The 27,921-nt window shown below is 38.2% G+C and overlaps 2 protein-coding genes across 2 annotated transcripts in view; both read left to right on the top strand.

Moving 5' to 3' along the window:
- Positions 1-7,159: 7,159 nt before the first annotated feature.
- Positions 7,160-8,349, top strand: LOC138190851 (uncharacterized). The gene is made up of 3 exons (XM_069135379.1): positions 7,160-7,232; positions 7,460-8,002; positions 8,114-8,349. Exons 1-3 carry the CDS (start codon positions 7,160-7,162, stop codon positions 8,347-8,349), a joined length of 852 nt encoding a protein of 283 aa, XP_068991480.1.
- Positions 8,350-14,582: 6,233 nt separating this feature from the next.
- LOC124216133 (uncharacterized) overlaps positions 14,583-27,921 on the top strand; it is a 48,136-nt gene continuing 34,797 nt past the window's right edge. Inside the window, exon 1 of the mRNA XM_046620303.2 lies at positions 14,583-14,610. Coding sequence (XP_046476259.2) covers positions 14,598-14,610 — 13 coding nt within the window. The 5' untranslated portion in view covers positions 14,583-14,597. The remainder of the gene's footprint in view (positions 14,611-27,921) is intronic.

Genomic DNA, 27,921 nt, shown 5'->3' with positions numbered 1-27,921 from the left:
ATGTACATAAAACGACCGTCTTTTCGTCAGGGACGAATGAAATTTAGGGTGCAGTGAGTGCTGGGTGCCCTATTAAATAAAAACTTTTAATTTCCGCCTGCAACGTCTGAACCGAAAAAAATCCTTCACCTATTCAAATTCATCCCTTCAATATTGATTTGAGCGTGATAACATCCTGAATTAATATGAAAATTGATCTTGAAATTAACCCCACCCCGATTCCTACATCGCTACACTCCCTCGGGCCTGATGTACCTTAACTCAGCGCATCCGATGCAGACTCATCAGTCTTACACGATACGTGCAAGTTAAAAGTTCATCAAAGTTCTGCTTATATCAACGTTAAAGTCATGGCAACTGAAACATACTCATATATCGTCAGAACGATGGAGAATGCTCACGATTTGTTGTGCGAGCTGCATCCTGAGCAGGAGAATGACAACATCTTCTAGCACTTGATTGACGTTGGAATGGCAAATCTCCAATTGCTGCGTGATGTTTCAAAGCGTCCGAGAACGAGCATAGGTGCGAAACTGCAAATTCAACATACAACCACGCTCGTACAATCCTGGGTAGCAAAGATTCGGCAACAGCTGAGGCAGCGACAGCAGCAGCGGCAGCAGCAGCAGCACGCCGTGGTGATGGGTGCTAATATTGGCAGTCCTGCGAGCGTACAGTGGGACAACGTCGATAGTGCTTTTGCCAACCGGATTCGAACGGGAGTTGTCACAAATCTCGGGCATAAGAATTTTGAGACCTTTTTGGATGACGCGCAGCGGATCATCGTCGGGCGATTAAGGCTGGTACTGCGCGAGGAGGGTAATGTGAAGGTAAACCTCACATTATCGTGCAAATTCGAAAACAAAAGCATGAGGGGATTGTGGAAGAAATAGAAAGCTTCAACACCTCCAACATCGCGATCCTCCCGTCGAGCGATATCGACGGCTGGCTTACACACGCAAGGGCCGATCTACTTGTAAAGGTTGAAGGTTTTGAGCAACGCGATTCTGAGTGGAGCATGACCGAGATTCTCAATACTGCCGTAAATATCAACCGGTACCAGCCTCTCGCTGCGGGGCTTTCGACATTCGTGGAGCTGCCCAAGGATATTCAGCGGAAGAGGGCGGTGGTAAACGTGACCAACAAAGATTCAAGGTGTCTTCTCTGGTCCATCATTGCAGCCTGCCACCCGGTCAGCACCCACGCCGATAGGACTCTCCATTATCGCCGCTATATTTCCGACTTGGACTGTACAGGTATCAAATTCCCTGCTACTCTACATGATGTGAAAAAGCTTAAGAGATTGAATAATTTGCGAATCAATGTATATGGAATAGAATCTCAAACTTTTTCACATCATGCAAAATCGAATAACAGCGTCATCGTGCCAATTTATTTGAGTAAAAATTTGCATAGCGTAAACATTGACATGATTCATCTTCTGATCGTTGAGAGTAATCCAGAAAATGATATGGCTCGCGAGTTAACACCAAGATTCCACTTTGCTTGGATTAAAGATCTTTCGCGATTGGTGAGCAAACAATTGTCTAATCATGATAGACAACTGTTTTATGCGACAGATGTTTGTGTCACTTTACCGCAAAACATGCCTACGACAATCATCGGCAAGATTGCATTATGCTATATAAAGTGCGTATGGAATTCCCCGAGTGTAAAGATTTTCAAATTTTCAGAACAAGGGCACCGTCCCGTTTGTCGTTTACGCCGATCTCGAATGTATATTAGAGTCTATACCGATTGACGAATTCCAAAATCACGTTTCAACCCGTAAAACACATGAATTTCAAAAGCATATCCCGCACAGTGTAGTGTACTATGTACATTGCGCGTACGATGAGACTTTATCGGAGTTCCACAGTAAACGCGGCGTCGATTGCATAGATTGGTTCATGCAGCAGTTTAAAGATTTATCGATTAAAGTAGAGTCACGCGTCAAAAACATAATTCCGATAGAGTCTCTTACCCAAGTGTAACGCGATCATGACATGCGCGCAAAGAATTGCTACATTTGCGAAAAGCCGTTTACCCCTGAGGAGAAAAAGTGTCACGACCACTGTCTCTTCACGGGTAAATATCGTGGTCCTGCTCATAATCGGTGTAATTTGAATTTCAGAAAGACGCACACAATTCCAACAGTTTTTCACAATTTGTCCGGTTACGATTCTCACTTTTTAATAAAATCCCTCGCGTCAACTTTTCCCGGTGAAATTACCCTGCTACCCATAAATAAGGAAAAATATATATCCTTCACGAAACGCGTCGATGGAACAATGATGCACTTGAGATTCATCGATTCGTTTCGATTTATGGCTAGCAGCATCGATAAACTTTCCAAATATTTGAATGATGCAGACAAGCCCATAACACGTAAATTTTATCATAATCCGACTCAGTTCAGTTTAATGACCGGCAAAGGCGTTTTTCCCTATGAATACGTCGATTGTTGGGGGAAACTGGAAGAAACGCGATTACCTGCAAAGAATCATTTCTACTTGCACCTCTGCGATGCAAATATTTCAGACACCGATTACGAGCATGCTAAAAATGTTTGGAGGAAATTCCATTTAGAGTCATTGGGGGGCTATTCAGATTTATATTCAAAGACCGATGTTCTTTTGCTTGCCGATATTTTCGAAAATTTCCGCGATAGCTGCTTCAAAACATACGATTTAGATCTGTTGCACTACTACACTGCACCGGGACTTGCTTTTGACGCGATGCTCAAGCATACTAATGTAAATTTGCAACTTTTAGACAACCCTGGAATGGTGTTATTTACTGAAAGAACCATTCGAGGCGGCGTAGCACAATGTTCTAATCGACATGCTCGGGCCAATAATAGATTCATGGGAGAAGATTTTGATCCAAACAAAGCGGAATCGTATCTCACGTATATTGACGTGAATAACCTGTACGGTGCAGCTATGAGCGTGCATTTACCAATCGGCTCGTTCGAGTGGGAGTATCAGCACATCGATATAACAAACCATCCGGACGATTCGCCGATCGGTTACTTTCTGGAGGTAGATTTGGACTATCCTGTAGAACTCCACGAGAATCACAAAGACTTGCCTTTTTGTCCCGAGCATTGTACTCCTCCAAGTAGTAAAAACGCCAAACTCGTGACCACCCTTCACCCCAAAACAAAGTATATATTGCACTATAGAAATTTAAAGCAGTGTTCGAGTTTAGGATTGAAAGTAACGAAAGTGCACAGAGTTTCAAAGTTTGCACAATCTCCATGGCTCGAACCTTACATCACGCTCAACACGGACATGCGCAAGCGGTCTAGGAACGAATTTGAGAAAAACTTTTACAAACTAATGAATAACGCGGGGTTCGGCAAGACTATGGAGAATGTGCGAAATCATAAAGATGTAAAATTGGTCACAAAAAGGGGGGGGGGGGGAAGAGGTGGTGCGAGAGCGCTTATTACCCGGGCAAACTTTCACAGCTGCACCGTATTTGGCGCTGATATGGTCATCATTGAAATGAATCGTGTCAAAGTTCACTTCGCTGAACCTATTTACGTCGGTACATCGATTCTGGATCTGTCAAAAATCATTCTTTACGATTTCCACTATAATGATGTAAAATCCAACTTTTCGAACAGCGAGGCCAAATTGTTGTATACCGACACAGACAGCCTTATTTATAAATTTGACGTATCGAACATCTACGATATCATCAAACGTGATGTGGATACAATGTTTGATACCTCTGACTATCCACCCGACAACGTGTATGGCATTCCGCTTAAAAACAAGAAACGACTAGGGCTAATGAAGGATGAAAATAATGGTAAAATTATGACAGAGTTTGTGGGACTGCGAGCAAAGCTGTACACATTTACTACGATGGGCGGGGATGGGGAAAAAGTGAGTAAGCGCGCCAAGGGTGTAAAAAATTCTTCGATAAATAGCATCACGTTTGATGATTACAAGCGCTGTCTGATGGCTCACCAAGAGTTGACCCTCCTCCACTGTTTAATACGAAGTAAAAAACATGAAGTAAGCACGATCGTACAAAAAAAATTTGACTCTGAGTTGGCAAGATGACAAGCGGCAATTGATACTTGGACAGACCGACACCCTACCTTGGGGGTTTGTCCCAGCCCCCCAATAGCTATAGGATAAAACTGTAGACGTAGAATTATTGTAAATATTTGCGTTTGACGCCTCCGACGATCCGCCATCAGGCGGAAAGGATATTGACTGGATTTGAAAATGTGAATTCATAAAATTAAGAATTATTTCTTTATTTATTATTAATATATTGAGAAATTATTCATTTTCATTCGTTTACCACGAAAAATGTTTTCAGAAAATAAAAACAAGTTTTCTGAATGAAAGTTTATGTTGTGCAAGTTTATGTTAGTTCATGCTTATGAAGCAGTTAAACCCCTTTCTTTATCGTCCCCCATTGATTTCGCTATCCTTGTCAATTACGGTAAAACTGTAATTGTCATCATTCCAGCATGCCGAGCACAAGTCTTTGAATTGCTGATACGTCATGTCCGTGTTCACATGATCGTTGTAGATATGTTTCAGATTCATATCATCCTGCCGAAATAGCACCAATAAGTTTGCATTGTCACGCACTAGGTGTTTTGGAATGCGCGCGTACGTTTGACTTAGATAAAAGCTATCGATATCGCAATGCCTGCCCATGCTGAAGTATGCTCTGATATTATCCTGCTTTTCACAAGCCACACCGTCGAAAATCATAACAGAGTTGGGGCGAGCATCTTCCGGTTTTACAACCTCATCGTTCTCATGAAACGGGAAATAACCCACTCCCTGCACAGGTTCTAGTAACTTTTGCAAAAATTGATACTTTGGTTGGATGAGAGATTTCGAATAGACGTAGACATTTTCGAATCGCAATCCATTGCCGTGGGTGATGAGTGCGAGAAGAGCGTTAGTTTTACCGCAATTGGATGGCCCGCAAAAAATTGCTCTCACGGTATTTGGCAGCAATTTTCCATGTCGTTTTTCTATCTTCCTCTTACCACGTCGAACCATTTTATCGAAATTTGCGATAGGTAGTTTATCGGGCTGATCTTGAAATCTCATGATGCTTCGTTAGCATGACAACGAAAACTGAGATGACGGTATATAAATTCCGCCTTTTATAGAAGTCACGTTAGTTGTTGCCTGACTATGAGGATGTGCACACGGAAAAAACGCGGTGGTGGTTTGTTAAATAAAATCATCAATCATCTCCCAGTTGAATTGCATGTGCCAGGGTATCAGTACTGTGGACCTGGAACGAAATTGGCCAAGAGGTTGGCTCGTGGAGATTTGGGGATCAATCCGCTGGATGCCGCGTGTAAAGACCACGACATTGCATACGCAAAGAATCGCGATACCGCAGCGAGAAATCTTGCCGACAAAGCACTCGCTGAGAAGGCGTGGAATCGCGTCTTGGCCAAGGACGCTAGTGTGAGTGAAAAGGCGGTAGCCTGGGGAGTCACCAACACCATGAAAGCTAAATCTATACTCGGAATGGGCTTAGCTGCAAAGCGGTCGAAACTTGGAGTGGCTGCGAAGAAGAAATCTGGAACTGACGGGAAGAATAAACAGCGGAAGAGAACTGTGAATCTTAAATCCATCATCACGGCAGCAAAGGTCGCCATGCGACCGGGTTATAAAGCCGTTGAGTCGGCGTTGGCGGGTGCTCGTGCGGCCGCGCGTGGGACTGGGAAGAATATTCGTATGCCTCGCGTTATACCTGTGCCTGATAAAATTGACGGCATCCTACCGTTTCTCATTCCAATTCTGGCCGGTCTAAGCGCTACTGGGGCTCTTGCGGGTGGTGCTGCAGGTATAGCTAAAGCTGTCAACGAAGCTAGTGCCAACAAACATCAGTTGAAAGAGGCCAAACGGCACAATGCAACAATGGAGGCGATTGCTTTGGGTAAGGGATTATACCTGCGACCCTACCGCAGCGGAATGGGCCTGTACTCACGTCCGGCAAAAAACTAGTAAAGCTGCCACACCGAGCTCTCACCAACATTGATTTACGCAACTATGCTAAAAATATGAAAATTTCGCATTTTCGAGGTGTTTTCATGCGGAATGATCTGCCGAAATCAGGACCAAAAATGCGAGAATCCGCAATTAATAATCTCGATGATAAAAACGGCCCAGGGACGCATTGGGTTGCGTACAAGAAAAATGGTGGCCATGTTGCGTATTTCGATAGTTTCGGTGATTTGAAACCGCCTAAGGACCTGATGAGGTATTTCGGTGTTGGTAGCGTTGAATACAATCATAAGAGGTATCAGGAATATGATACTGTGGTTTGCGGGCACTTATGCCTCAAATTTCTCAGCGAACAGTTATAAAAAGACAAGTGCCGCAAGAGCAAGCATTAATCATGTCGGAATCGTTGACGTTAACACTGACACGCATATCCTTCGTGCTGGAGGCTCAATATTTCCCCCCAATCGAGTTATCACCGGTGAAAAACTATGTTCTCGGACTCGTCGAGTTCCTCACATTTAATTCAATACCCAATATTTATGAGACGTGTAATAAATTTCACCTGAAATGGGCGGACAACAGCAGAGAGAGCATGACAATACCCACGGGAAGCTATGAAATTGAGGATATTGAAAAATTTCTGCGTAAGGAGCTACCCTCCGACATCACCCTCAGTCTGAGAGCTAACGACAACGAGCTGAACGGTGAAATCACGTGCAATCATGTGATAACCTTTAAACCCGAAGATTCCATCGGCCGATGATTGGGATTTAAAGCGGTTGAGCTAGCACGAGACGTTACTCATAAATCTGAATTACCAGTGGCTATACTGAAGGTTAATACTTTATGCGTTGAGGGTAACATAACCGCTGGGGCGTACATAAACGAGCGGCGAGCTCACACGATTCATGAATTTTTCCCAACCGTTCCATCCGGATATAAGATTGTCGAAGTGCCTACCAACGTCATTTACCTGCCAATCGCCGTACAGTCGATACATCATTTACAGCTGAGAATAGTCGATCAAGACGACGAGCTGATTAATTTTCGCGGCGAAACGATTACTGTACGTTTACACTTGAAATCACTCAAATAATGGGAATCGTGTTTGAGACGAGAAAGTTGGGCAAAAGTTATAAAAGTCAAACGTCATGGCCAAAAATCATCAGTCGCCCGACACCTCTGACAACGTTTACACCGCCTACGAGACTGACACCTCTGAACGTTCGGTTTCTCCAGAGCCTAGGTCTTCGATTACGTGGAAATTTTGGAAAATAAAAATTCGTGTTCGCTGCATCCTGTGTGTGTTACCATGGAAGAAATAATAAGAATACAGAAACCTGTGGTTTTCGACGAATCGATCGCGCACTCTGAGATTCATGCTCATCAACCGTTTGCATCATCCACCTTCCAGAACAACGATGAAATCCATATTGTTGTTCAACATCAAGACTTGTGTCTACTGCCCAGCAAAAGCTCTCTACACATTCACGGAAAAATCACAAAGGATGATGGTGTGGCTGCGGTGACGGTTACGAAATTGATCAATATGGCCGTTTGTCATTTGTTTGAGGAAGTTCGCTACGAGTTGAACGGTGTAGAGATTGATCGGAATAAAAATGTTGGCATCACCAGCACTATGAAGGGTTACGTATCCTTGACTCCAGGTCAGCAATATAGTCTGGAGAATACCGGGTGGTTGAGTGGGGATAAGGAACCAACCGATGCGGCTGGAAATTTCGATGTTGTTTTGCCGTTAAATTATGTGCTAGGCTTTGCCGAAGATTATCGTCGAGTCATCGTCAACGCTAAACACGAGCTAATTCTCACACGTTCCAACACTGATTTGAATGCCGTGATTCAAACCTCGGCGACGGAAAACTTTAAAATCACCCTGAATAAAATCGAGTGGTTGTTGCCCTACATCAAACTGGCAGATAAACCGAAAATCCAGCTACTCAACTACATCGCCAAGGATCCGGCCATATCCATGAGTTTTCGTTCTTGGGAAACGTACGTGTATCCGATGCTCCCATCAACAACGCGGCATATATGGTCAGTCAAGACATCGACGCAGCTTGAGAAGCCGAGATATGTCGTTCTAGGATTTCAAACTGCAAGGAGAAACGAGCCTCTGAGAAATGCCAGCGTATTTGCTCATTGTCGGATCAGAGATGTAAAACTCTTCCTCAACTCACAGTGCTATCCCTACGGAAATATGCATCTTGATAGATACAATAATCAATACACCATTCTCTATGATATGTATGTTTGGTTTCAAATGACCTACTGCAACAAAGAAGCTGAGCCTTTGCTATCGAAGCGTGAATTTATAAACTGAGCCCCCCTTATCGCCATCGATTGCTCCAAGCAGAACGAAACATTGAAAACTGGACCTGTGGACATTTCATTGGAATATGACTCTAGCATTGCGTTTCCTCCACACACTTCTGCCTACTGCATGATCTTGCACGACCGCATTGTTGAATATGATCCGATTAGTGGTACTGTAAAAAAATTGGTATAAGTCAATTTTGAGATAGAATGTTTAATTATCATTACTATTATTGTGTGAATAATGAAAATATCTGTAAAGTTGTTTGCTCAATTTAAAATATTATGATCTATCACCATTCTTATGTATAAGCTGAAAACAGAATGTCATTGTTGATGAATAAAAAACATCTATTCAAAGCATCCAGTCGCTATTATTTGAAAAGTTCACCCACCCCCACCCACATGATAAATAAAACAATAGAAAATTTCTACCTATTAATGGAATATTCCTTTCTTTGAACTATTTGGGGATTTACCTTCAGGGTTGTGGTGTACCGTGTGACAAAGCTATGAAATAATGCTAATTATGCCATCAATAAACTGTGATTAATAAGTATTTTTATTTCTTTCAACAGATGCTGCCTCCAACAATGCATTCATATATATATATATATATATTTTATATTTATTATAATTACAGTTACACCTAATTTTAAGTACTATAATTTATTCATATAAATGTGAAATAAATAAATATATATTAATTTATAATATATTAATATATATTAATAAACAAAATATGATTAACAAACTGTGAGGATTTTGAAAGATAGCTAAAAGTTCACATACTGATATGTTTGTCCCACCTCCTATGCGTTTCAACGTATGTTTAAGGGACAACACTACTGTGGCCCCCTGTTTTTTTTACATTTTTCAACAATTTTTTCTTGTGGGAAACATAAGAGATATTCGAAAAAAAAATTTGCGTTTTTTTCCTTGTTTATTAATTCTTCAGAAAACATTTTTCACATATTTTTCACGCCGCATGGTGGCGCTGGGGAAGCTCCCGCGTCAGGTGCTGTTGTCTCCGCAGTGGTTCACGGCACGCAGCGAAACTCTCTTCAACGTCGACTTAAAAAAAAATTCGCAGTGTTTTCGTTAATAGTATGATATTTTGAAGTGAAGTGTGTAGGGATTTGGAAAAAAAATTATCTTTAAATAATAGGCACGCTTTTGAAATTAATGCATGATTTTTGAGCAAAATTTCTCGTCGAAACATGCTATAACATTTACTATTATTGAGATATCGAAAAAATCCTATGTAGTTCATTAGATAATCTATTTTCATTGGTACAGTAAAAATTTGAAGTTGATCGGATGAAAATTGCTTGAGTTTTGCTGCGTGCCGCACTCAAAAAAGTCGTTTCGAGAAAAACGCGTTCAAAGTTTTAGATTTGTTAATTTGTCCCATTCCGGAGGCAAAAAAATCATTGATATTGCAACTGATATCGCGGTATTAGTGTTAAATGATGGCCTGAGAAGCCTCATGAAAGTTCTGGAGACGTTGGGGATAATTATCGGCCCAAATTGTTTCAACTTTTGCGTTGAGACCGACGCAGCGCGGAGCGCTGCACCGCTCCACAAAATATTCAATATGTACGAAAATAATTATTTTTTCGACCTGGGTCCAACGGCATCTTAATCTTAAAAGTATTTTAGATTTTTTTGAATGTTTTTCATAAAATCGATTTTTTGAAACCGTTGTTACGTCCATGAGTAGAGTTTACTCCTGAGCAGAAGGAGTAACCTGGTTGGCTTCGCTTTCACGTTTCAGGTCAAACGGAAATCAGGATGAGGATTGAATAAACTTGAGTATGTTTGATATATCGATTATATGTTTATTGCGTAGAACTTGAGATTCCGGTAGGAATGAATTGTGCTGTGCGAAAGATATATGTATAAGAAGTCCAGATGTGGAGTTGTCGGGAGTTGGAATAGGAGTGTAGCTCAGAGACTTGAAACGCACGGGTGCAGAAAAGGTGTGAAGATGCTAAATGTAGGAAATAGAATTTGATGAGTAAGCGCGATAGTGAATAGCGTGAGACTACGTAGAGATAAGAGGACAGGACAGAGACCATGAGATTAATGTAAGAACTGTGGGAGAGTTAGCGAGTAGGAAAAATAGAGAGAAGTGGCATGCTGGACGTAAACCCCCCCCCGTCAGAGGGAGCATAGCGGTAGATATGGTCCCGAATATGGAAAGCAAGAAGGTGGAAATGTCATATACAGTAGTGAAACATGATTTCAAAGTATGTGCTTAAAATTAGTTTTACAATTTTTCTTATTATGGGTAGTGTATGGTATTTATAATCTGAATATAATATGTTGTACGTATATATGAAAATAATAATTGGTGTGTGTTTACAAGTATGTAGTCGCAGTATGAATGTGGATTGAATATTGATTGATGCGTTTAGCAACATTAATTGGATATTTGAGGATAAGTGTTTGTAATAGTAAGTTTATGTTTGAGATAGTATGGTTCATATTCTGGATTGCGTATGAGCGTAAGACATATAGTTATAATACTATCGTTACATAATGTTGTTTAAAGCTAGGCGCCTAGGGTTAATGCGCATGGAAGCGGGTTAGTACACTTAAAATTAAACAACAATGATTTCTTTGATTCGCTGTGTCCTAAGTAAAACTATTTTTTTTTTTTTTGAGATACAGAGTTTGACCTATTCGTACAATGATATCGGTTATGAGTGTAGATATATTTTGGGCTAATTGTAAACTAAGGGTATAAGATCGTCATTACAATCACTTTGATGCAGTAGTGTACATAAGCATATATTTTACTTACGTCTGTTTGGTAGCGCAACAGCAGATCTTGGTAGCAATATAGTAGTTGCCTATTTGTAATAAGGTTTTCGTAAGGTTTTAAGTACTTGTGGGTTTAAAGGAAGCGGAGGTGGTGTGTAAGGAACTGCATCATGGGTTTCTACTTCGGTGGGAATGGGTAGGACAGAAGAAGTAGGTGGGTGGATAATATTTAGCTCGATTGGATTGTCACACCCTGTTTGTCTGGCTCCAAATGTCTAGTTCGTTTTTTTTGCTTTACAATTTATGCACAGAGTAATGACTTTGCCAAGGCATGAGTGACGGTAGAATAAGTATAGGGTTGCGAGAGATAGTAAACCTACACCGCTGTAAGAGCGTCCTTGATGTGAAACATATAGCGCTGTGTGCGGTGGTGTGTGCTGATGTCAGTAGCTTGTTTTACGATATCATGCAGCGATAGTCCGGTATTGGCCAAGGCATATACATTCATGTGCGAGGTTTTGTGGAGTGGGGGGATTGCAATTAAGGATAAATTTGTGGTTTCATTTAAATTAAGGTTTTTGTATATCCGGTCCAGATCGAGGGTAAAGTTCGGGATGTATGAGTGGGTTTCCGATGAGGTCGAATACCTAGTTGTGGAGAGTGTTACCTCACCTGTGTGACCGGTGCACTTGTTATTTAGTCGTAATATTCCGGCTCCCGAAATGGCGATTCGCGAGGTGTGGTCGCTCGGACATAATATGTGTACGGTTTCTGGTTTTGCTGAGGAAAATATCCAAGCGTTGGTGACGGAAACTTCCGTCCAATATGTGTCTTTGAAAGATGTTAGTCTAACGTCGCAATTTTTTGTTACTGATTGTGAGGAGTGGAGAAACAAGTCGACTTCGCATAGCTTGTGGATTCCGCTGTGGAATAGTGGTTGACTTTGTCTGCAAATGTATCTGTTTTGCTGAGTAATATTATTCTTGGATATGAAGGTCGAGACATCAAAACACTTTTTTATTGTGTTAACGTTTCAGCCCTGATGGGTGCCTTCCTCAGAACAATTTTATTTAAAACATCTGACACGAACAGAAATAATAGAATAATGTACAACTCCGTTATAATAAAATTAAACATAAGTGGTTTAGATAATTAGCAGGGATGTTTATGCAGATATAAATGAGAGGAATTACCTAGTGTGGGATGACACTTTCAATTCCCGAAGAACAGGAACCACTAGTATGTAGTGAATGCGTTAGAATAATAGAATACGAACAAAAAAATACAAAAAAACACTGCGATCGCGATACGTAACTCCCAAACATTCATGATTATTGTTCATTTAATAAAACACACAGCGACCGTTTTAGGTTTGAGTCTGGAGCACTTTTGGACATGTGGAACGTCCAGTGTGTAGTGGGGGGAGATCGATATCGATCATTATCAGAGCAAACACAGAGTCACCGGGTTAAATGGAAACTAGAATTTGTTAAGAAGGTAAAATCGGGAGCAAGCTCAGTCGGTAATGGATAGTTACGTTGGGTGTATCACAGAGGTGTAAATAGTACTCAGATGTTCAATATCTTGTCTTCGATTGAAGGAATTGGGATGTGCAACAATATTGCACATTTCTAACAATAACCTATTGTAATACAATGGTTCAACGTCAATAATGCTGGCTTGAAAATAATTGAATGAATGGTCGAAATCGATGGCATGCCTCGTCAGTGCAGTATAATTATCCTCGTATTCTACTTTCAAGTATGGAATTTCATAACAAAAATATGTCCCTGATTCATCAGGTAATACGAAGAAATGACTATCCAACTCGTCTGCTCAACAAACATATACAGGTTAAATACGATTCCATTTTGTCATCGATTAGTTCTAACAACAACAATTATGCATCTAGTGCACAAGTTGATCAAAAAAACTTTGTTTCCATCCCATACGTTGCGGGTTTGTTTGAGTCACTCAACAGAATATTCTCTAAGTATAAAATCCCATTTGTGGAAAAAAGTGCACATGATCTATCCTCTATGTTTGACTCTGGTAAGGATCCTTTACCCCCGTGTATGCGTTCTTGTGTAGTCTATAAAATTCCCTGTAACCAATGCAACATGTCCTACATAGGTCAAACAAGTAGGCAACTACACACCAGGATAACTGAACATAAACGCAATATCCATGAACATGACGATAATTATACTGCACTGACTAGGCATGCCATCGATTTTGATCATTCATTCAATTATTCTCAAGCCAGCATTATAGACGTTGAACTATTGTATTACAATAGGTTATTGTTAGAATTGTGCAATATCGTTGCACATCCAAATTCTGTCAACCGAAGACAAGATATTGAACATCTGAGTACTATTTACACCTCTGTGATACACCCATCGTAACTACCTATTATCGACTGAGCTTGCTCTCGATTTTACATTCTTACATTTTCTGATTTCTATTTAACCCGTTGACTCTGTGCTTGCTCTGATAATGACTGATATCGGTCTCCCCCCACTACGCACTGGACGTTCCACACGTTCAAAAGTGCTCCAGACTCAAAACCTAAAACTGTCGTTGTGTGTTTTTATTCAATTAACAACCAGGATGAATGCTTGGGAGTTTCGTATCGCTGTCGTAGTGTTTTTTAAAAATGAACATTTGTGTTTTACTCGGTTATTCTAACACGCATTTACGACGTACTAGTTGGTTCCTTTTCTTCGTTATTTGAAATGGTCAGTTCATCATCAGGTACTTCCTCTCATTTATATTAGCACAAACATCCACCTTAACCTTTCACATTTAATTTTGTTATAACTAAGTTGTACATTATTTTCAAATTTCTGTTCGTGCAGATCTTCTGAAATAAATTGTTCTGAGGAGGGCCCCCATCCGGGCTGAAACGTTGACACAAAAAAGTATTTTTTTGTTCACGACCTGCATATCCAAGAATAATATTACTCAACAATTCAGCAAGGTCAAGAAAATTCGTTTTCGTTATCAATTTATTCCACAACTTTTTGCAAAGGATATGTGGAAGACTATATATACTTTATTATATGAGAGCGGACTTGATTCAAATTTTTATACATATTTTTTTGGAGTTTACTCCTTAAGAAACGATTTGAGTTATAGGGCCCGGTACGGAAATTATATGAGGAGTAAAATCAAGTGTAACACGAAAACTTGAGGCGTTATAGAAAGAGACAAACATATATATTGAACGTGCAAAAGAATGAAATGTAATACATGACACAGCGTATCCTATACTCGGGGTCTCGTCTTTGTGCGGTGCTTCGTAGTCTCACTGTATAGTTCACTACCTCTGGTCTGAGAGTTGAATGTGTGCGTATCTTTGTACGTGTTTGTTGTGTGCCTGCGTATGAATTTATAAGACGTAACGTTATCACGCCAAAATATTTGAAAATATGGAAGAAATTGATTTAGATGATAATGAAGAAAAATCCGAAAAACACACGTATGCGGTTAATTGGTAAGCTTATTGTTTACATTTATAAATAATATACATTTCAAATACGAACAACTAGACCTTTTATTGAGTGCTTTTATCATTTTTGATTAAATGATTTAATATACATATTTTACATTTATATAATATTTTATATTACTTATATTAACCCCTAGCGGCACATATTTTTCCTTACTTACTATCAACTTGGATTTTGTACTCGAGAGCTTTTGGGGTCGCTGATTATGAATCCGCAGTCAAAATTTAAAAATTCAAGATGGCGGATTCAATATGGTGGACCAAAACGCAAAAAGTCGTTTGATGAGAGCGAAAGTTGGTACACGGAGGTTTTCAGGGTCGCTGATTACAAATCCGCACTCAAAAGTTAGAAATTCGAGATGGCGGATCCAATATGGCAGACCAAAACGCAAAAAGTCGCATGACGAAAGCGAAAGTTGGCACTCGAAAGTTTTCAGAGTCGCCAATTACGAATCCGCACTCAAAAGTTAGAAATTCAAGATAGCGGATCCAATATGGCGGACCGAAAATGTAAAAAGTCGTTTGCCGGGAACGAAAGTCGGTACTCAGGGGTTTTTGCGATCACTTATTACGAATATGCACTCAAAATTTGGAAATTTTTGAAGCAATATAAATAATCCGAATAATTACAGACATATATTTGTTTCTCTTATCATTTTGGAAGATGCGTTCATTCACCCTCTTTTTCTATTCGATATATATCATAATTATCGTTCATAAGAAGTAAAATCCAGTCGTGCGTCGGAGCTGACACACACTTCTTTTGTGTATTTTTAGAGTTTCATAATACATTTTTTTTGTGGGGATATAGATAAAGCTACCGACGTAAATGTACTTGTCTTCAGTTTTTTACACCAATTTTGGTGTTTTTGGGGTTTATTTTACGACTTTTTGCGAAGTATTGCTATTTTTAATATTCAAAATCGCCGGAAATTCTAAAATAAAAATTTATACGTATTCTGAAAAATCAATGAATTCATTTCATTTGCAATAAAAGAAATTACTAGAGATCCGTTGAACAAATTTTTGCTTCATCAATTTATTACTTGGATAATGGAACGGAATGAATAACAATTAAAAAAAAAAACCAAATTCGTTTGTATTAGAATGAGGCTTTGTTAAATTTTCCCTATTAAATCTTCATTCATATATTTCTTTTCACCACGAGCCTACGTAGAAAATCCGGAGGCCCAAACATTTCATATTGATTCGTTATCGTATTGATATAATGTTTCATATAAATTATTATATCATATGACAACGAATGGATATGTTGAATTTGTATAGAATGTCCCATATATACACCTGATCCACCCTGTGTGTGTTGGAACGTTGGGGTTAGCCGCTCGTGGCCGACGGTGTGTGGTGTGCATGCGTCCGTGAGCCGAGCGTTTTGCCGTGTGGGTATGCCCGCGCAAGTACGTTCTAACTCACCTACGAGCACCGCACACACGCAAAAAAAAGAGAACGTGCGATCTGTATTATCCATCAGGATCATATTTATGATCATCATGTTGGTGTAGCCCTAAAAGAACTCCGCAGCATCGACGGTGTGCGGCTGACTTCAGTCTCGTTGCCGGGTGTCATGATGATTTCCATGCGTAAATAATCATATTAATAAAAAGTGTGCAATGATGACGAAATTCTATAATAATGAAATGAAACGAAGTCGATCATGTTATAAAGCTATATCGGCGACATTCTTATAGCCACAGCCTTCGTTATTGTCTCAATCAAAAGAGAAAAAAAAAAATAAAAAATATACACTGGTGGATTTTTTTCGAGACTCTATAATTCATTGGCTATGAGGAAAATAAATTTTTGTATATAGATATAGTCCTGTGTATAAGCAATTTGTGCGGAGTAAGAGTGTCGCGGGCTGTCGAGAAAATGTACTTCTCTCGAGTCGCTACCGCGACTCTTGATGTACCATCAATAAAAAATCTCGTGACATCCTTCATTTCCTGTTCCACACATGGTTGTTCGTACAACAGTACATGATCGTCTCCGTGACTATCAGTAATGACCGCAGACGTAAGGTGGCCATTCGTATATTCAAGCATATGGCTATAATTTGAGTCTTCTAAATCATTCTCAAATTGACAACAGCTCGATCGGCTTGGCGGATATGATTGCTCGCGGCATCGTTTCAAAAAACTTTTTACGGATTAGTAGGATACAGAAAATGCTGCCTCTTTTTAGCTCAATGCATGAAAGGTAAATTCGTATTCAAATAACTTTTTACGGTAGAGTATTGCATATTCGTAATCGATCGTAAATCGACAAAACGAAAAGATGCCCTACCCGCTCGACGTTCGTAACGCGCTTATCATAGATATAACTATCTGTTTAGTGTACTACTGGTGTGATAAAATCTTCGGTATGGATTAAAAATACTATATCACATTAACGAAGTAGTGAGAAGAAATTATTTACTATTTGTAAGGTTTTGTACATTCGCATGTACCTTTTGTACATTTACATGTACATCTCTATGTTGGGAAACTGCAATATCTTCGGGTAAGCAATCGACAAACTTAGCGATTTGGTCTACATGGTGCACAAACAGTGTAGTCAGGACGACTACGTGGTCTAGTGAAGTATGTCTCCGGCAAAGCATCTCTAGATACCAGGTTCGATTCCTGGCTTTGTCGTTAATTTTTTAACTCACCTGAAAATTTTCGAAATTGCAATGTCTGTAAAACAGTTTTCCGTGATAATAAGCTAAAATTTCTAAAATATGTTCAGATATTGAGGGGTTGCAAAAGATTTTCTTGGCAGCTAAATAGCGTAGCACAGTTTTAATTAAATTCTCGTCTCATATTTATTTAGATATACTGAGGGATGGGCGGAGATGATATGAATTGAAAATTGCATCGATACTGATTGTTGTGAAATATTGTAACACATTTTAAAGTTATGTTAAGATGCTTGGAATTTCAAGTAGGTTTGAAACACTAAACAACTCATGAACATTGAAATGCGTAGGCTTCGATGAAATATTTTACAGAAAACATATTCGTTATCTTGTTTTTAGATTCAATCTAATTTACAAAGTGGATTATCAATCTATTCCACAGGACATTGCCTTAAGAAATCAGTAACTTTAGAATATACTGCGATGGAAACAAATATTACTTAGGTAACAAGTATACAACTTACACAGCCGCTTTCATATCATATATTTTTATGACTGTAATCATCTGAGGATAAGGAGGCTTTCACCGCCTCTTTAAATTCGCCAGACATCAATGTATTAAGAGTTCGGTGCACTTGCTAGCTATGAGAAATATCAGTCCTAGAGGGTTCATGATTTTTTGTGTAGCTTCATTTGAATTCTCGAAGGTCCCTCTATGATGGCAAAAAAAAGTCTATGACCATTTCACAACTTCTATCTTTTGACTCAATGAAGATATCATCAAACACATGCGTAATTTTTTAGATTATTTTAGAAGGTCCTGCGACCTCTCTTATTGTCGGAAAATATCTATGCCTTCCGCGCGACATTGACCCTGACTCCATACCGATACTGCTTGTAGTTGTAAACAAGGCATAGATATTTTCCGAGAATAAGAGCCGAAAAATTAGGGATTACGCGATCGCAATCGCTAGTAATGTCGAAAAAACGCGCCAGAAAAAGACTCGCGCATCCGAGACTCTGAAAGGGGACACTTTACAAGCTGGTTGCATTACTTTTTTTTTGTGGTTGTATCGCTGTTATGGCAAAATATATTATTTTATTTAATTTTTGTTGAATAGCGTGCTGTTGTCGAGTGTCTCTCTTTCTCTCCAAAAATAACCCCTCCTCTCTCCGCGGTACTAAGCGACCGAGTAACTTTCCGAGGTTTAGCGAATGTAAAGATTTTGAGGCGTGTTAACCATGTCAGGCGCCCAACAAAATCTCGCGATATTTTTTGCAAGGTTAAATTTGTTTCCAGCTTACATCACGGGCCACCAAATTATTGTGTACGCGGTAAGTTCTTGGTCACTTTTCCGGGTGGCTGCGGTGCAATAAAAATCCACGTCACAGTACACGTATACACCGAACATCAGGCTCCTTTTTTTCAATCGTTTTGAATAAGGGGAGAAACGCAACTTGAAACTGTAGACCAAGATTTTGTACGTGCTTTCTCCGTCATTCTGGAGGTAAGAGTAAATTTTATTTGTTACGGTACGGCTGGCCGTATATTCTGAACTATTAACTCTGGAAAAATTGTTTCGAGAAGCATTTTGATTGCATTTTCAATTCACTGAACGCGGATTTGAGAGAAAAAGTATTTACAATAAATTTAAAGATAGCACACAAAATGTTAAGTGGAATTTATTTTAACAAGAAACCTGAAATTAGCTGTGAAAACTGAATTCAAAAAAATGCACTCCAGATATTGAAAAAATATGAAAAATGTTGTTCGAAAATTTCTGCCGGAGTGATGAGGTGAGAAGAAGAAATTTCGAGCCAAAGTGTAATTAGAACAAAAAAGAGCAGATACCGAGATATGTATTTTTCTTCCTCACCATAAAAGAACAAATAGAAAACTGCGAGGCGGAGGACCTTCCTATTAAAATTAAGAACTCATACTCGGAGAGAATGTTTTTGAGGTCTCTACCAACCAAGTTTTCGGAAAACCAAGTGAAAAAAAAAGTCGATTTTTTGGCCCACCCTAATGCATACATTACCTACAAAACAGCCACCTACAAAACTGTCATCAAATCAGATACTACTGCCAAGTATAATTTATTTAGAAGCTAATGATGATTTTGATATACTATAACTAATGATGACAAAAAAAAAAAATTGAAATCAAAATTGAAATTGAAAGAAAAAAAAACAAAAATTTTGATAAAAAAAAAAACAAAAAATTGGAGTACGTGGTACTTGGTGGGCCCATGTTTATATTGCCATTACAACATTGATATAGCTCCCCACACAGCAAAATTCATCCCGGGAGCATCCTGATACAGTCCTATTCGTGTCTTGCCAAGATAAGACGTCTCATAGATATATATGGGATATACTAGCAAGACCTTGTTCTACCCGAGATTTATGTAGGACGTCTTGAGGACGTCCAGTCGTAACTGTAAGTAGATGATCGCAGCGCGCTCTCTTATAGATGTCTGTGGGAGGTACGAGTAAGACTCTGTTCTACCCGAGATTAATATAGGATGGCTTGAGGATGTCCTGCCGTAACCGTGATTAGACGATCACAGCGCACTCTCTTACAGATGTCTGTAGGAGGTACTAGTAAGACACTGTTCTACTCGATATTAATATAGGATGGCTTAAGGATGTCCTGCCGTAACCGTGATTAGACGATCACAGCGCGCTTGCTTATAGATGTTTGTGAGAGGTACTAGTAAAACACTATTCTAGTCGAAATTAATATAAGATGGCTTGAGGACGTCCTACGGTAACCGCGAGTAGACGATCACAGTGCACTCTCTTATAGATGTCTGAGGTACTAGTGGAATATCGTTCGACCCGAAATTGATACAATATGGCTTAAGGATATCCTGTCGTAACCATGAGTAGACGATCAAAGTTTGCTCTCCATGGGACGTCCCAAAAAAGTTAAATAAAGTTACGCTTGAATAATTTTTTACAAGAAACGAGGTTCTGTTTTCTTGTTTGTTTTCATTGCGGAAAAAAATTATCTTGTTTGAAGCAATCTTCGAAACATTTACAAAAATCAATGGTTTATCACTTTTGGAATAAGGTGATTTGATTTATTTTTCCGGGATCCGGCTGTTGTAGTCTTGCTGCCTATTCGTACGTGATTTGTGATACGAAGACAGCCTTTTGTCAACGTATAAGGCATCAAGAGGCGCGGCAGCTACTCAGGCAAGTAGCACGATCTCTATAGGCGCTTGCTCTTGTTGATCTTCGCCCCCCTCCACTACGAAGCTCGAATCAGTGCGAGGTGCGGGTCCGTGCCCGTTTTCTACGACGAACATTCGAACTTTGGGAAAAATTTGGGATTGTGTAAATTATCGTGTAATTTGTTATGTAGCAGAGCTGTATTATATTGAGGTAAGTAATTGTGTAAATAATGCATTTTTACGGTCGATTTTCACGGTATGTATAAAATAACCTCAATCAAAAATGTGTCGTCATTTACTGTGTGGGCTTTGTGTTATTTGATCGCGGAATAGATTGATTTTTTTTAATCATTAATTATTTTTTCTTTTTATATTCGTATAATGCTTTTTTCTATTTGCCTATCTCATTATATAATCCTTATACGAAACTCTTGTGCCACGTGCATACATAACCTCAATCGGTGTACGCGAAAAATTCTTTCTTATTCGACGTTATTTGTACGCGTACGACGTTTAATTATATTATTTCAATGTAAAGTTATCGTGACAATACAAATATATATTTAAAAAAATATCCCCTGTTCGTATAGGCTTTGTATTATTTGATCACGGACTATATTAATTTTTTTTAAATTAATTTCTTTTTCTTTTTATATTCGTATAATGCTTTTCTTGCATTTGCCTTTCCTATTATATCATCCTTATACAAAACTCTAGAGCCACGTGCATACATAACCTCAATCGGTGTCCGCGAAAAATTCTTTCTTGTTCGACGTTATGCGTACGCGTACGAAGTTCAATTATATTATTTAGATATAAAGTTCTCGTGATAGTACGAGTATATATAAAAATATATGTCCTCTTTACGTGTAGGCTTTGTATTATTTGATCACAACGGGATCAATTGATTATTTTAAACTGTTATTTTTTAAATAATTTTTTTTTTTTTGTCTAGAAATAATATAAAAGAAACCCAAATGAATGAAAGGACCCCGTAGAAGCTGGAATATAAAAAAATATGTCGTCATTTGCTGTGTGGGCTTTGTATTATTTGATCACGGAAGAGATTAGTTTTTTTTATTAATATTTTTTTTTTGTTATAATCGTAGATATCAAGTTACCGTGACAATACGCATATATATATATATATATATATATATATATATATATATATATATATATATATATATATATATATATGTCAAGGATAATGAAATGAATAACGAGGAGGATTATCACCGCTTTCTTCTATTCGGTCTCCAGAGAAACTACGGCAAAGATCAATAACAGAATAAACATTGAACATTTTGAATCTTGTGATTAACGTTGAATTTTGAAAAAGCTTTGTTCAATAAGTTAAGTTTCGTTTTATCTTGTGAAAGAATAAAAAGGTGGTTCAACATGCGTCCCACACGCAAGACACAAAGTTCACGAGTGTTATCTGGCCATTCTCCGACATCAGAAGTGGGATACCGAAGGGACGCGGAACCATCCATTTCAGAATTACCGTCCGAGACTCCTCAACGCAATTCTGATACTTCGGAAGATCGTTGGCAAATTTTGTTTGAGAATCAAAATAAAAATATGATGGAGTTAATTCGAAAAATGCAAAGTCCAACTGCTGATTCTCGTCATGAAGTTACTTTTCCGCTATTCAATCCGGATGAGCAAAATATCAATGCACAAGCTTGGTGCTCGACAGCTAGCTTGTGTATGCAAGAACAGGAACTTCAAGGGAGCAAGTTAGTAAATGCGTTGAGTAAAGCTATGAAAGGATCAGCTGCATCTTGGTTTCCTCAAATCAGCTTTAACGGAATGACTTGGGAACAATTTAAAAACATTTTTCTCGCGCGATATGAAATTATTGAAACTCCCGCGGCGACGTTACTTTCGTTATATTCTGGACAGCCAAATGGAGATGAAAATATCGCTGCATATTCAAGTCGAGTTTTAAGTGTTCTTATTCCACGACTACAACTGATGAATTCCGAAGAAATTGCTGTTTCGATTGTTCTTTCTCATGTGGCTCAGTTGGATCCACGTTTAAAACGTTTGGCTCTTACTACGGAAATAAGTTCTCGAACGAAGTTACAACAAGAACTTATGGCAGTTGATTACCGAAAAAGAGCTTTTCCTTTTTCTCAAGCCAGAGAGGGCTCATCGTTCGATTCCAAACGACTGAGAACTTATGTATCTTCATTAAAATGCTTTCACTGTGGAAAATTTGGACACAAAATATCGGAGTGTCGAAGTCGTTCATTGAGCACTATCCCGGACAACTTTGGAAATCTTTCAAAGAAAATACCCTCCACTGCTGTGAAATCTTCTGTGACGTGCTTCAAATGTGGAGAAGTTGGACATGTTTCTACAAGCTGCAAGAAGTCTTCTGGATCTGGACAAAATACCCTTGCTCAAGGTCAAATGGAGCGTCGTGTTAATTCGTGTTCTATTCAACCGACTTTTGGCGAGTTACTACATTCCGGTGAGAAGTTTTCATTTTGTTTTGATTCCGGTGCTGAATGCTCTCTGATTAAAGAAAGCATTGCTAAAAAATTTTCAGGAAAACGTCAGAACTTTGTAGTCATTCTTTCCGGTATCGGTCCTTCCAGTATTCAAAGTGTCATTCAAATCTTGGCACAAGTGACTATAAATGATCATTGCCTGGAAATTTTATTTCATGTGATTCATGATGATTTTCTTAGTACTGAAATTCTTGTTGGAAGAGAAATATTATCTCTTGGTTACTCAATAGAAATGACAGTTGACAGTTTAGTTCTAAAAAGAATTCCGAGTGTTAATGTTTGTGAAGTAGACTATCATTCATTTAATTTTGACGAAATAAAAACAGACGTTTCTGAACTTGACAAACGTCTCTTGGTTGATGTTTTAAACAAATTTCGTTCTACTTTCGTCATAGGAACACCTAAATCTAGAGTAACGACCGGACAACTTGAAATTCGTTTGCTAGATCCTAACCGAACCGTGCAAAGACGACCTTATCGTCTTTCGACTGTTGAACGTCAAATAGTGCGAGATAAAATCAAGGAATTACAAGAGGAGAATGTCATCAGACCCAGTTGTTCTCCTTTTGCTAGTCCCATTATTTTAGTTAAAAAAAAAGATGGTTCTGATCGAATGTGTGTTGATTATCGGGAGCTTAACAATAATACGGTGGCTGATAAATATCCGTTACCGCTTATTGCTGATCAGATAGATAGACTAGGAGGTGCTCATTATTTTACATCTCTTGATATGGCTAGCGGTTTTCACCAAATTCCTATTCACCCAGATTCTATTGAACGGACTGCTTTTGTTACTCCTGACGGGCAGTACGAATATTTAGCAATGCCTTTTGGTTTGAAAAATGCACCTTCTGTTTTTCAGCGAGCAATTAACAAAGCTTTGGGAGATCTAGTGAATACGTCTATTATTTGTTATATGGATGATATTCTCATCCCATCAGAAACAATTATTGAGGGTATTCGAAAATTAGAAGTTGTTTTAGGGGCTTTGACTAAAGCTGGATTTTCAGTCAATCTAAAGAAATGTTCATTTTTGAAAACGAAAATAGAATTTCTTGGTTATCAAGTTTCGGCAGGAGAAATTCGACCAAATCCTCGCAAGGTTATCGCGTTGACTGCACTCCCACCTCCTCAAACTGTTACTCAACTTAGACAATTTATTGGACTTGTCTCGTATTTTCGGCAATTCATAAAAGGGTTTTCTAAACTTGTTTGTCCTTTGTATAAACTTACTAATGGAAAGGGTAGGATTGATTGGAAACCTGAATTTGAGGAAATTCGAACAAAAATTGTTTCTCACCTGACGAGTTCTCCTCTTTTAATGATTTTTGATCCAAATTTTACTATAGAATTACATACAGATGCTAGCTCAGTTGGTTACGGTGCAATTTTCATCCAAAAAGTTGGTGGAAAAGCCCATGTTGTAGCTTATTTTAGCAAAAGAACTACAGAAATAGAGTCGCGATATCATTCGTATGAATTGGAAACACTTGCTGTTGTGAATGCTATTAGGCATTTTCGACATTATTTACATGGTAGAAAATTTACAGTAGTTACAGATTGTAATTCTCTCAAGGCATCTCGTGCAAAACTTGACTTATCCCCAAGAGTTTATAGATGGTGGGCATTTTTACAGTCATTCGACTTTGATATTGTTTATCGAGAAGGAAAAAATCTATCACATGCAGATTTCTTTTCTCGAAATCCTTTACCTGAGAATGACAAACTGAATGTTGAAACTGTTGAGCAAAAACGTATAAATTTTTCAAAAATTTCTCACGGTTGGTTACAAGCGGAGCAGCAGAAGGATGCCGAAATTCGTGATCTTATTTCTAAATTAGGAAACGATGAGCTTGACTCAAATGTTTCTAATACATACGAACTTAAATCTGGAATTTTGTTCAGAAAAATACAGCGAAATAATGACACTCGTATTTTACCAATAATCCCTAAAGCTTTTCAGTGGTCTATAATAAATCATGTTCATGAATCGATTATTCATTTGGGATGGCATAAAACTTTAGAGAAGGCTTACCAACATTATTGGTTTTCTAATATGTCCAAATATGTCCGAAAATTTGTCGAAAATTGCATTACTTGCCGAATTTCCAAATCTACTTCTGGTAAAATTCAAGCTGAATTACATCCAATCCCAAAGAGTATTCCTTGGCATACTCTTCATATCGATGTTACTGGAAAGCTTAGTGGCAAAAGTAATATTAAAGAATATGTTTTTGTGTTTATTGATGCCTTTACTAAGTTTGTTTTTCTTTACCATACTCTTTCTATTGATGCTGTAAGTGCTATAAAAGCTTTAAAATCAATCGTCACATTATTTGGAGCACCGGTTCGTGTGATTGCTGATCAGGGGAGATGTTTTGCAAACAAAAATTTTCGTGATTTTTGTGCTTCCCATTGCATTAATCTTCATTTGATTGCTACTGGTACTAGTCGAGGCAATGGTCAAGTCGAACGTGTTATGAGTACACTTAAAAATATGCTCACTTCTGTTGAGGTTGACAATAATAGATCTTGGCAGGATTCTCTTGGAGATATTCAACTGGCACTGAATTGTTCCGTCAGTAGTGTGACTAAAGCTACTCCTCTGGAATTGATGATTGGTCGCGTAACCAGACCGTTGAATCTGTTACCGATTACTGATTGTGAAAAAGAAATTGACTTATCGGAAATCAGAGAGCGAGCAGCCAATATGATTGAGATTAACTCGCAAATTGAAAAATCGTGATTTGATGCCCGAAAGGCAAAATTTTTAAAATTTTCTGTTGGGGATTATGTTTTAATTGAAAATCACGAAAGAAATCAAACAAAATTAAATTCAAAATTTAAAGGGCCATTTCGTGTTATTGAAGTGTTAGACGGAGATCGGTACATTTTAAAATCTCTAAATTGTAATCGAACGTACAAATACGCTCATGACCGTCTTCGAGCAATGCCTGACTGTTCTGTACCTTCAGAATTGGATATTGATTTTGATAAATCTTCTGAAGAGTCATTGAGTATTCAAGGTATTAAATTACAAATTTAATGTGTTATTTTTGGATTAATAACCTGTGACATCCTTGTTGGCGCACCTGTTATAAGAAATTCATCAGAATATTGGAGTAGGAAATGATTGTCATTCCCTTTGGTTTGAGCTTGATCCTAGTGCACACATTCATTACGCTTATTAGTTGCAAGTCAAAAAAAAAAAACCTTACTCATTTCGGTGAGCGGAGATGGCGCAATGTAACGGCTAATGGTGTGGTGCTGTCGCATGAGGCGACTGTGTGTGGAAATGTTGATGTATGGACGGCTTGACGTTGTCATACGGTCACATATGTGAAGCCCAATTGATAATTGGCAATGTGTGTGGAAATTACATGTTTGGATAAAAATATAAGTCTCATGAGAGGAATGCAAGTCTTTTGAGAAGATTGTAGTTCTTGCTCTTGTGGAAAGAAGATGATTTCTATGAAATGGGGTGTTGTCACCAGTTTGTCACCGGACTTGTTATTTAGTACGGAATTTGTTATAAATTATGGATTTGTTAAAGCACATCGTGATTTTTGGAATGGTAATATGATCAGGTTGGCCGAACGGTCTAAATATCTTTTAATTTTTGTCTTACAGCACACGAGGACGTGTGATTGTCAGGATTAGCCGTGTCAAGGATAATGAAATGAATAACGAGGAGGATTATCACCGCTTTCTTCTATTCGGTCTCCAGAGAAACTACGGCAAAGATCAATAACAGAATAAACATTGAACATTTAGAATCTTGTGATTAACGTTGAATTTTGAAAAAGCTTTGTTCAATAAGTTAAGTTTCGTTTTATCTTGTGAAAGAATAAAAAGGTGGTTCAACATGCGTCCCACACGCAAGACACAAAGTTCACGAGTGTTATCTGGCCATTCTCCGACATATATATATATATATATATATATATATATATATATATATATATATATATAAATCTGCCCTCTTTTTGTGTAGACTTTGTATTATTTCATCACGAGATTAATTGTTTAAAATATTTTTCATACTTTTTTTTTTAATTCCATTATTTTTGTTTTTATAAAGATAATATATGAAGCGCGAATGAAAGAAAGGAATAAGGGAAAGGGACTAAAAAATACGAAAACCCGCACAAGTTCGAATATAAAGAAAATGCTTCCTCATTTGTTGTAGACTTTGTATTATTTGATCGTGGAATTGAATTTTTGAATTTTTAAATTTCATTGTTTTTTAAAAATATTTTTTTCAGATTGTACTCGGTTATACCCCTTATTACAGTCTTCTTTCGCTAGCTTCCTCATTCTATTCTTCCGTTTGCTTTTTTCGTATTGTATCATCCTTATACGATACTCTTGTGCCACGCGCATACCCGACATTAATCGGTGTCGGCGGCAAATTTTGTTTCGCCTGTTGGTATTCGTAAGTCGATAGCTTATTATATTACTCGATCAATCTAGCTTGATTTTATGCTCATACGAAACCACAATCGTAATCACGAAAAATTTTCCGATTAATTTTCATTCGCATGATGTTGAATGAGTAGTTTTCATATGTAAAGTTTTATGATTCATGTTTCTGAAAAAAAATCTCTCGAGGCTTTCGGGTAGCGGTTAGATAGAACAAAGTTTTACATTATAAAATAATGCATATATTCATTCTATTTTTTACGTTTTCAAGATAACTTCACTATTAATACGAATATTTATGGATATGTTAAAAACAATTTCTATTTTAAAAGCAATTTATAGGAAAAGTCAGTTTCAATCTAACTCGTTGATTTAATTTTTCCCCGCCCTATAAATCTATTTATAGTTGCGATCGGAATGTCAAGAAAGAGAATTAGCGTGAAAAAATTGTTTCCTTTTTTTTAGTACGGCAAGATGTAAATGTTATGGAAGTTAACTTAATCGAAGTTGCACTGCGTTCTGCTCGTACACATGA

Source organism: Neodiprion pinetum, chromosome 4 (genome assembly GCF_021155775.2).
Source record: "Neodiprion pinetum isolate iyNeoPine1 chromosome 4, iyNeoPine1.2, whole genome shotgun sequence".
NCBI lineage: Eukaryota > Metazoa > Arthropoda > Insecta > Hymenoptera > Diprionidae > Neodiprion > Neodiprion pinetum.
Note: the sequence above shows the minus strand (reverse complement) of the source record. Positions and strands in the feature narration are given on the sequence as shown.

Coding starts and splice junctions, on each gene's coding strand:
- LOC138190851 (XM_069135379.1), top strand. CDS start 7,160: ATGGCCAAAAATCATCAGTCGCCCGACACCTCTGACAACGTTTACACC. Junction 7,233..7,459: donor CGAGACTGACACCTCTGAAC/GTTCGGTTTCTC, acceptor TTCAACATCAAG/ACTTGTGTCTACTGCCCAGC. Junction 8,003..8,113: donor GGATCCGGCCATATCCATGA/GTTTTCGTTCTT, acceptor ATGTCGTTCTAG/GATTTCAAACTGCAAGGAGA.